Source organism: Lissotriton helveticus, chromosome 5_1 (genome assembly GCF_964261635.1).
Source record: "Lissotriton helveticus chromosome 5_1, aLisHel1.1, whole genome shotgun sequence".
Taxonomy (NCBI): domain Eukaryota; kingdom Metazoa; phylum Chordata; class Amphibia; order Caudata; family Salamandridae; genus Lissotriton; species Lissotriton helveticus.
Window position 1 is genome coordinate 463,164,864 of NC_136065.1, and position 11,694 is coordinate 463,176,557.

At 48.1% G+C, this 11,694-nt stretch overlaps 1 protein-coding gene across 2 annotated transcripts in view; it reads left to right on the forward strand.

The window, feature by feature from the left end:
* The window catches only part of LOC144753220 (dual specificity protein phosphatase 13B-like), a 32,749-nt gene extending 30,791 nt beyond the window's left edge, over positions 1-1,958 (forward strand). For both annotated transcript variants that reach the window (XM_078640981.1, XM_078640982.1), the window contains one exon: positions 1,700-1,958. In XM_078640981.1, coding sequence (XP_078497107.1) covers positions 1,700-1,917 — 218 coding nt within the window. In that variant the 3' untranslated portion in view covers positions 1,918-1,958. The remainder of the gene's footprint in view (positions 1-1,699) is intronic.
* The last annotated feature ends 9,736 nt before the right edge of the window (positions 1,959-11,694 follow it).

The following is an 11,694-nucleotide window of genomic DNA, read 5'->3' on the forward strand; positions in this document are numbered from 1 at the left end:
AGCATCTCTTTAAGCACTGAAATTTCCGGTGTGAGGGCTAGACCTTCGGTAGGGGTGCTGAGCAATTCTCCAAATCGGTGCACACTGAGCAGGAGTGCTGAATATTTTGCTGATTAACTGAACTTTCAGCTGGATGGTTGATTGTTTGGTTTGAGGGATGGATGTGCATTGGAGGAATTGACTGTTAGGCGAGAGGGCTAATTGAATCTCAGCAGGCCTAGTTTTCTAAGTGGGGTTTGATATCATGCAGTAGGGGTAACCAGTTAACAGGTAGATATGACATTTAGTGGGAACATTGAGCATACCTGATCATCCTGGCTACTTAGCAAGTTTATGTTTAGGCTGTCTACTATTTTTGACATTTTGCTATTCTCTCTCCAAAAACACTGAGAATATCAAATCTGTGATCTGTTCCAATAAAAAGAGAGATGTCAGGAACTCTTTAATCTTAGTACCACGTATGTGGAGTGAGTGATCTCTGCCACAAGAGGTGGTGTACCAGCAACCTCCTGGTCTGAGTAATCTTCCTCCCAAAGAGAATGATCAAGGATTGGATGAATGTTGGTTCAAAAAGTGTGACTTCTGAGAGACTCCATCTCTCTTACTCGTTTCCTTTGATTAAAGCATTTTTTGATTCTCTTCCTTGACACCTTTTCTATTATTCTTGATCCCCACCACCCATTTAGCCTTACTGGCCCAGGCAAGCTCTCTTTTACTTACCCCCACCCAAGTGTCCTTATTCTTACTCTCTCCTGTGATTCCACTTATTCCTGTTCTTCCAGAATTCCATCTGCTTCTGGTTTTCCTACAATGGCTTGCCTTTGTCCCAGACCATTATGAGATATTCCTCCTTACCCCACTCTTTTCCCTTCTGCTCTTGCTCTCCCCACTGTTTCTCACTAGTCTGTGTTCTGTCCTTGACCATTATCCCCATCTTCACTCTGTTCCCACAGTTTCCCTTCATTTTCAATCTCCTCCTGCCCATATTCATCCATCCTATCCCCTTTTCTCCTTGATCCTCCCACGAGCACCTTACCCTTTCCTTTACTTTTTACTTGCACATCGGCCTTCTCTTCTTATATATGCATAGCAAATCCATTATTTTTGCTCTTCTATACTTTTTTCCATATTCCGTCTGCTCCTCCAAATCTCCATGCTCCTTTCTCTCCCATTCATGCTTTCGCTTCCATTTATCTCCACCCTCATTATCCATTTTCAGCTTTCCCCATGCTTCTCCCCTCGTTCAGTTTATGTCCTTCCTCCCTTTTGCACCCTTCTTGTTTTTCTCTGTCTAGCACTCCTGGTTGAGGTCAAGATTGCCTCTCTACTCCTTGGCTCCTATTCCTTCTCTCCACTTGATCTTAACTTCTCTTTAGTACGGTGTCAGTTCTCTCCCTGCTCATTTTGCTGCATTATTGCTCTCCATCTCACTGTGGTTTAAATTCTTTCCCTGCCTTGTTGCCCTCTCCATCCCTCCTAGGTTTAGTCTTGGTTGTCTATCAGCCTCTAGTTCCCATGTTCTTGCTCTACCCTTCTCTTTCCTTCTTTATATCACTTCTTCCTTCTCTTGGCAGTCACAATGTCCCAGTATCTATATTCCTTGCCCCACTCTGTCTTTTACTGTGCCTAGTTTCTCATTGCTCCATTCCCCTTCTTGCACCTCTCTCTGATCTGATCAGTCTTTCTGGTCTTTCTGCAGGTAAGGTGTTGGTGCACTGTGCCATGGGAATCAGCCGTGCACCCTCCCTGGTTCTCGCCTTCCTGATGATCTATGCAGACATGAACCTTGTCGAGGCCCTGGAGACTGTGTTGGCAAAGCGTCCCATCTACCCTAATAAGGGCTTTCTGAGCCAGCTCCGGGAACTGGACATGAAGCTGGCCCAGGACCGGGCAGGAGACTCCAGTCCAGAACCATAACTTCAACTAAGCTACCATCCCACGGAATAAACAGAGCACACAGAGCATGCACTGTCTCATTTATATGAAGCGCACCGCGTAAGACATAGAAAAAGAGGAGATTTGAGTAGATAGTTGATAATAACTGTTGCCTAAAAGAGGCTAGTGTGAGTCAATGCCATGATGCTGGCTTGAAATCTCTTTCTTGTCAGGACATAACCTCATCCACTATCTTCTGAGTTGCAGTGCTTAATTCAAGAAAATAAATAATCTGAAGCATTTATGGGTATTAACACAATACAAACCAATGGCTATAGTGGGAGTTATGGATTACGGTCCGAACCATAACTTTTGAATTGTAGTGGTTTTTCCATTTTAATTTGTAAACGTAATTGCATGTTAACTGTGTTTTTAAAGTGAATTCATGAGTTAAAAAAAGACATATTGTAAAGTGTTATAACCAAAACTAAATATAACTTCACTTCACCAACCAAGATGGCTGATCATTGAGTGAGCACCGCAGCCGCCAGTGATTAATCCCCCGAAGTCCGACTCCCGTCTGACCTGTGCCTACAAACGAACTGCCTGCCTACTGCTGTGGTGACACTGGCTCGCAGCTGCAGGCTACCTGACTCTTGGGGAAGCCGTGGGAGCGGAGAACACGATTGTGGTCCTTGAGCCCGTGGCTTGTCTACCACAGCAGAGGCCTGCTGCGGACCCACTGTGGACCAGAGCTTGACTGATCCCCCTCTCCGTTGTTAGACCTACACCCTAGCGTGCCAGGAAAGAGCAGCACGGAGGCCGCGGATATGAGAGACTGTGGACCCTGTGAAGCGGGCCGAGACTGACTGATGCTGGCTGCTGGGCCTGCTGCGCCCTACCAGTAGGCCATTGCTGCTGGACTCGGAGGCGGCCCTTAGATTCCATCAGCACCATCAAAGTGAGTGGGCCCTGTGAGGGGCCTGACTGAGGGTGCAGCAGCCTCTGCCCCCTCCCCCAGATTAGTTCTGATAGACCTGGCATCATTGGCGTGAGTCTTACTTCCATTTTGACGGATTGCCTCCTCTGTTGTGATATCTTTTTGCTGGTTATATGCTTTGAGCACTGTGACACTGCTATTCAGTGCCACAGTGCAAGTGCTCCCTATGTTAATTTGATGTACTAATTGGTGATTCCATGATTGGGTTATTTGATTTACCTGTTAGCACCTAGTACAGTGCGCCATGTGTGCCCAGGGCTTGTAAATCAAATGCTGCTAGTGGGCTTGCAGCACTGGGTGTGCCACCCACAGAAGCAGCTTGTAAAGTGTGTCTCAGGCCTGCCATTGCAAGGCCTCTGAGCAGTCTAGTACTGCCATGTCGACTTGGCCAAGTGCACCCACTTGCCAGTCCCTAAACCTTCCTTTTGCTTCATATTAGACACCCCTATGGTAGGCCCAAGGGCATGGTGCATTGTAAGTATAAGGTAGGACATGCTCTGGTGTGTGTAGCATGTCCTAATAGTGAACTACAGCCATTTTCGTTTTTCACTATTGCAAGGCTACCTGTTCTCCATAGGCTAGAATGGGCAGTTATATTATTCGAATTTAATATGCCTGAACTCAGAATAATAAAATACATCTTTTAGTAAAATTGGTTTTAATATTCTGTGTTTGAAAATACCACTTTTAGAAAGTAGGTATTTTCTTGCCTAATAGTCCAGGCCTGCCTTTGCTAGGTTGTGTATTTCTTGTCTGGGTTTGTGAGTGACAGGGCTGGGGATTCCAGGAGACAGGCTGGGGCAACCCAGTGGTGAATAGAGAGATCTGCATCTAGATGGGAGGGAGGAGTTGCACCTGGGACCTGAATAGGGCTGGGCCTTCCCTCTACTGCTGGCTCCACCTCCTGTTGCTTGTCTGATGTCTCTGCCCTGCACTGTGAAAGGAGAGAAGGAATCTTGTCACCAAAGTGCTCCAGAGCAGTGCCTTCCCTCCCCTGTGCTGGCTCCACCTCCTGTGAGGTGTCTGATGTCTCTGCCCTGCCCAGTGAAAAGAAGGAAGGAGTCACGTAAACGAAGTGCTCAGGAACTGGTTTGGACTAGGCAGAGGCCTCTCTGCCCTCAGAGAACAAAGGATTTTGGGGTATGAATATTGGGACCCTGATCCCAAGAAATTAAATCACTTCTGGAACAAGAAACCGTTTGCCAAGGAGAAGAACCAAGGAAGCTGCAGGAGTTTTACTGCCCCTCTGCCAGTGTGCTGTTTGCTGGGTTGGCCTGCAGTGGTTGCTTCATTGCCAGGGAAAGGAGAAGGAACTTTTTAAGGACTTTCATCATTTACAGAATGTTCTCCAAGGGCTTGAACTGTGCTTGCCTCCTGCTGAAGTCTCAGGGACAAAAGACTTCATCTCCAGCTCCCCTCTGAATTTCTTTGCTGGGAATTCTGACTCTAGGCATTTGCGTGTCGCTGGGAGCTGGAAGCGCGACGCGTCGAGAACCGTGTCGCCGCCGCAACCGAGATCGTCGCATCGCCAAAGAAGTGAGCCTTCGCCACATCACCCTGGAAGCCTGTGTTCATCGAAGGTGCCTGCTGTCGCATCACCGGAGAAGCGTGTTGCTGGGCCTGTCGCGGCTCCAAAGTACAGAGTCGTCACAAGGCTGCCAGGGCGTCTAAGCATCGACATCGCATCGTCGCATCTAGGGCGCCATCTTCTCACATCGCAACCAGATCTTTGTCGCATTGATCATCAGCTTGAACTAAGCAACATTTTATCATCTTTAAGCAATCTTAAGTGTAGTATTGTGGATTTTTGTCATTTGTGGTCTTGTGTTAAGTCTATATAAAGAATACTTATTTTTATAATAACCTTTGTTTCGTCCATCTGTAGTGTTTTCACTGTATTACTGTGTATATTCACAAATGCTTAACAAACTGCCTCTGAGATAAGCCTGTCTGCTCGTGCAAAGCTACCAAGAGGGTGAGCAGGGGTTATTAAGGAGTGTAATCCTCTTATCCTGACTTAGAAGTAAGGGTTCCTATTTGGACAAAGGTGAATACCATTGCCAACTAGAGACCCCCAGATCTAACAAGTTCCAACTGGGCCCACTGGCCTGAACACAGAGACCAGCACTGTAACCGGCTACCAGGCCTCCCATGCCCTGCCGAAGAACCACTGAGATGGGGACACAGCAGCGGCCTGGAGCTCTTACACAAGCCTGAGTCCTTGGCCCACTGAAGTGAGGGGGTCCTCGAGGGGGGGGGGGGCTGTGACTGGTGGCTTGGCTGCTAGGGCCCCTCTCCCTAGCTTTGATCTACCCAGACCTACTTGTCAGACTGCAACTATCCTAAGGGCTTTGGAAAAGCAGGGGCGGCCCCACGTAGCCACTGCCCAGAGCTGTGACATCCACTAGCTGTGACTGGGAGCGACCCCAGGGACGGGCTCAGTGTCCTCCCTACACTGCTTGTCAGCCCACCCAGGAGGCGATTGATTGGGGCACCTGCTTCATTCAGAGGAGCCCACAGCTGGGAGTAGCCGGCATTGCCCTGCATCTCACCCACTCTCCTGTCTGCAAGTCCTGGTGAGACCGGGAAAAGGGGTCCCAACGATAAAGACTAGGGCGCAAGAGCAGGGACGAGGCACAGCTGAAGACCCTCAGTTGGGGGAGCCACTGAGCCCTTGCACCTTTGACTGGTGAGAGGACTCCACATACGGCCGCAGCAAAGGGGGAACTGTGGGAATGTTGGTCCCCGCTTGGCGTCGTGCCCCCCGGAACTTCTGCGGACATGGTTAGGAATTGGGTTCTGAGGCTCACACAGATCAACAACGTCAACAAATATACAGGTGTCATGGGGATGGCTGGTGGCACAGAGGGGGGCCAGGTGAGGGCTAACACCGCCCAGGAGTCCCACCCTTTATCCGAACCTTCATTGCATGAAATCATGGCCACCATAAAGGAACTTCGAGGCACGCTGGACCCTAAGTTATACACCGTCACCGTGGAGGCTAATCTACTGCGAGCAGGTGTCTGAAATATTACTGAAAAAGGTGGCCGAAATGCACATTAATGGTCTGCTTCCCAGAATGAAATGCTCTCGAAACAGAATGCCATTACCATGGCCTGCCTGGAAGGACAAGAGGGGCAATCCTGGCGCAATGCCATCCATGTTGTGGGAGTCCCTGAGAACACGGAGGGGCCAAGTGCTGATCTCTTCTTGGACGACTTCATCTTAAAGACACTCCGCTCCAAGCAACTGCCTAAATACTTTTTGATTGAGAGGGAACATAGGGAGCTTGGCCCCCACCGTGCCTGGGTCCACCCACCGGCACACAATCCTAGACAAAGCGTTCAACTATAGGGATCGGGACACAATCCTCTGGGCAGCTTGCAACAATGGTGACCTCCATTTTGAGAACTTGATAATGCGATTCTTTTCTGGCTTCACCCTCCAGGTGCAGCGTCAGAGGCAAAGCTTTGAATCTGTCAAGAAATCGCTTTGAGATAAGGAGATCAAGTACATTATGTTGTATCCATCCAAGCGCCAAGTAGTGGCAGATGGCAAAGCACGGCACTTCACCGGATGAAGTGTGGAACAGGATAAAAGGTTGGAGAGTGACTGGTCGGAGAGGGGGCAGGGAGTACTAGATTCCACCCTTGGACAGTGATCTCAAAGTGCCACGATTGGACCACTTTGGGGGTCCAGAACCTCGAGGCCCTCGCATGGACCCATGAGTGAATATCTGCATGGTCATCTGATACTGAAAAATAGTGGCATGACATGGGAGGAGGAGGTGTACAAATACCTGACACTGAACATTGACAGAGACATATATGCCCAGGCTCGGATGACAACACTCTGTGAGTACGATAGAGGGCACAGGACACTTAGATATTGTTAGCTGTTTTATGTACAGGATGCAGGGGGATGCAATGCTGGGTACACCAATCCTGATCCTGTTCACGTTGGTGAAAGCAGTGCACCCTCGCTGTTAGATGCACTTATTAGGAGGACAGACACTCTGCAAGTTGGGGCTGTGGATGCTTCGAAACGGATGATGCAGGGACGCAGGGAGTGGGAAGTTCAGGGGCTTGAAATGTTTTGTTTAGTTATTTAGTTTATTGGCTTATCTACACTGGCCTACATCTGATAGAGGGCTCAGAAGAGTGGTGCTACAACGTAGGCTAGGTGCTGGATTGGACCAGGGTACCACTGCCTTTAGAAAATACAACCTCACTCACACAATATAGACATACCAATGGCAGGGAACCCAAAGCGGGAATTGAATGCCTGGACATGGAAAGTCAACGACTTAGGCAACAAAGTTAAATGTACACTAGTTTTTCAATATTTGCGGTGGCACGCTCCTGACCAAATACTTTTGCAGGAAACACACCTCCGAGGTAACCACTATAAAGCTCTGGACCTCTTTAGTTATAAATTACTGTGACACTTCAGACTCAAGAGGAGCAGGTATACTGGTCAGAAAGACTCTGCCGTTCATCCCTCTACACACTTGGCACGGTCCTCAAGTTTACTATGTAGCCTTGTCTGGAACATGGGAGGGCATCGCACTAAATGTTTGCTCTCTCTATGTTCCGCCCAGGCTGGCCTCTGCAACTCTACAGAGAGTAAGTGTCCTACTCCTAGAAATGCCCAAAGGTAACCCAATACTGGGGGAGATATGAATGCCGTCATGGAGCCTGGGATAGACAGAAGTAACGATGCTTCCACGCAGGTGATGCAGGACCCCTACCGGTCTTCATGTCGGCATTGGGCCTGGCAGACTTGTGGAGAGAGCACAACCCACACAAACTAAAATACAAGCATTTCTCCGCTACATACAGAAGCTTCTCCCGACTCAATCACATTTGTACCCACCGTGCCCAAATGGGCGCTCTCCGGGCATTCCCAAATTATGCATGCAGGATCTCTAAGTTCCCGGCTGGGTTCCTGCTGAGTGGGCCTGCACATGACCTCAACTCAATCCCAAGGCCTGACCCATGATTTCTCCAGGATAGGGATAACAAGGAGAAATTTAGAATCAGTATGGATTTCTACTTCCAAGAGAATCAGGGGACTATATCATCTGCCTGTGTGCTATGGAAAAGATTCAAGAAGGTTATCCAGGGGCAAGCCCAGGTTTTTATAGTGTGATGTGGGGGGATGGGGAGAAAGAAACCCAGATTGAATATGAGACAATAGAGAAAGATATAGCAGCCGTAGAGAGAAGGGCCTTGGTGGAAGGAGTGGTCGTCCTGCACAACCAGCTACACGTGCGCCAGCAGGATTTAGGTCCTTAGCCAAAAATGCAGCTTGCAGCCATACACTAGTGTCGCAGCTGCAGTTATACGACGTGGAAGACTTTGCCAACAAACTCCTGGCCTGGCTAGAGAAAAGAGACCGAGACCAGTCCTAGGTGTTGGGTATCCAAGACAGGAAGGGGCAAAAGACCAATGCAGCCATAGCTGACATCTTTGCAACATAATACGTGGAACTATACACCCACACAAGCGTCAGGACTGACGATGACTGTGAAGAGTTCCTAAAAGACCTTACACTTTAGACACTTTTCTGGTGATACAAGGAAGGCCCTAGAGGCAGATCTGACAGAAGAGGAATTGACAGTGGCCATCAGCGACCTTCAGTCTGGGAAGGCTGTAGGGCCCAATGGCCTGCTTATAGAATTGTTCAAGGGTTAATGTACAAGGTAGCCCAAGCCTTGCTTGATATCTTTCAGGGGGCACAGGAAAACGGTTGCCTGCCAGAAGACCAATAAACAGCCACAATTGTGGTTATGCACCTAAATGGAAATCTCCGACAGACTACGGGTCCTATTGGCCTATATCCCTGCTAAATGTTGAAGCTAAGGTGCTGGCAAAGGCCCTGGTGACTCGGCTATGCAAATTCATCCCTAGCATTGTGCATCCAGATCAGCTTCATGCCACAGAGGAGCACCTTCTTTAACCTGAGACGTCTTTACGGAGCCACTGGCCGGCCCCACGTGGAAAAGGAAGTGCTGATGGCCCTGGACACCAAAATGGCGTTTGATAGTAAAGAGTGGCACTACATCTTCACCACATTAGTCAGACTGGGATTCGGTCCGAAATTCTCCAGGTGGGTTAGAGTCCTCTATCAGGCCCCCTTGGCCCGGGTGCATGTCAATGGGACAAAATACTTCGCCTTTGTCCTATAAAATGGAACTCAGCCTGGTTCTCCCATTTTGCCCATGTTTTTTGCCCTGGCATTCGAACTGCTTGCGACCTGGATTCAGCAGGACCCACTGATATTGGGAATCAGGGCAAAAGGAGGCTGGGAGGGGCATGTCTCCCTCTAAGCTGACAAAGTCCTCCAATACGTTAGACAACCATATTTCTTGGTGGCCAGAACACTGACAATTTATGATCTCTTCGGTAGCTTGTCAGGCTACCAAATGAACTGGTCTAAGGCCATCATTTTTCCATTGTTGCAACCAACGCAGCGGTTCCCTGCCTAGTGCACCGCACCAGTGGTGATGGAGGGATTTAAATATCTGGAGATTTATGTCACTCGCGACCCTCAAGCGTGTATGAGCAGGAACATACTCCCCCAACTTGATAGCGTCCGCAACGACGTGGCACAGTAGCGTACCTTACCACTGTCGCTAATGGGAAGAGCTGCTCTCAACAAAATTATGGCCCTTCCATGTCTCCTATATGTGCTTCAAAACATGCCATTCCCGGTTCCTTCGGAGTACTTTAGTAAAATAGACAAGGAGCTCTGTTTATTTCTACGGAATGGAGGTATGCCAATCATAGCACTGGGTAAACTGCAAAAAGGAGTATATTACAGGGGGGCGCTCAATCCCTGATAACAATAAATAATACTGGGTATCCCAACTGCTGGTTAACAACGAATAGGTATTCTCTGACAGGCAGGAGGCAGTGTTGCGTGTCAACAGCGATGCGATGTGTCGTGACACGTATGAGGTGATCATGAATTGTAGGAAAATTACCAAAGTACTGCCACTGCACACTGGGACAGTTGCCAAGATATGGAGGGAAGCCCAAGGTTACTTGGGATGGAGGGACAAGCCCACAGCTCTGACCCCTTTGTGGCATAGTGACTTGCTCCGTAAAGTCGGCACTCTGGCGAGTTTCTCCACTGGGCAATAAGTGGCATAGAACATCTGTGATATGTATGGAGGGAACAATCCTTGATAAAGTTCAAAGTACTCACCAAGAATATGAGATGGAGGAGACCGAACACTACCGATATCTCCAACTAGGGCATGCGCTGCAAAAACATATCCTTGAGGGTGAGTAATTGACATAGGCGTTGCCTCGGGTGGATCGCCTACTAGTACTCACTGAGCCAATACTTGACAAAGGGACGTCCACGGCATATAGAAAACTGGTAAATAATTCCCCATACCTGTTGGAAGCCCTACCAAATGTTTGGACGGAGGACCTGGGTAACATGGACGATGACGACTGACCCAGAGACTCTACAGAGCCAACGGAAAATAGCCGTTTGAGACAGATTCAGGTAAGTACAACTCAAGATTTTGCACAGGACATATTACACAAGGAAACTCTTACATAAAATAGGAGTGGCTGACACATCACTGTGCCTCAGAGGCTGTAGCCATTAGAAGCGTTACATAGACGACATCTTGATTTTTTGGGCAGGTAATGAAGACTCTTACACAGAATTTTTCGGGTGGATTAATAACATCAATCCATACCTGAATTTCACAATCACGGCCTCCAAAAGTCACATAGCATTCCTTGACCTGAAAATAAGTATCGAAGGGGGATCCCTTGGTACCACCTTGTTTAAAAAGAGCACAGACCGGAATAGTCTGCTACACTATACCAGCCACCATCCTAAGGCCCTGCGATCCAATCTACCGTTTGGGCAATTCCTCAGGATACGACGTAATTGTAGCACAATGGCCAATTACAAGACTGAGTCCGCTATCCTGTCTAGGAATCTAAGAGAGAGAGGGTACCCTACCAGAGAAATCAAAAAATGGAAGAAAAGAGCACAGAATAATAACAGGGAGGGTCTGTTAGAACCCAAAGAAAAGAACCCCCTAGCTGTCCAACCCATGACCTGTGTGACAACCTTCACACCAACGTCTAACCAACTGAGAAGAATTGTGAGACGCCATTGGTCCATACTCAATACTGGATCTCTGAATATAGACCAACCAAGGTTTGCCTTTAAGAGGTCAAAAAATATCAAAAATATCTTGATACATACCAGACCCAAGAACACAAGCGAATCCAATCGCCAAATCACATTATGGAATCTGCCACCAGTTACAGGCCATTACCCGTGTGGTACTTGTGTGGCATGCCCATTCACTAAGAAGAACAAAAGTATTACCCTGACAGAATCTTTCAAGTGGGAAATGAGAGGCCACACTAACTAATAGCACGAATTGTATCTACTTGATCATATGCCCCTGTAATTTTTATTACATTGGCATGACGACACGTAATATGAAAACTAGAATATCTGAGCACCGCAGCAATTTCAGGTGCAAGAAAAGCAATACCAAAATGTGCAGGCACTTCCTAGAAATGAATCACACCCCTGACTCTCTTCAATGGCTTGTCCTGGAGGCAAGCCAGAAGATATCCAAAGAAGGCCTATTCTACAAAGAACAACGCTGGATCCACAGATTATCTACTGACAGTAATGGTTTAAATGAAGATATCCCTTGGACCAGCCTTTAAATAATTTACAGAAACTCTGCTAACTAGTTTCTCCTCCTCCCCCTCCTCCCCCTCCTCCCCCCTCCTCACGCTCACCGGAGTACCTCTCCCTTAATAAGC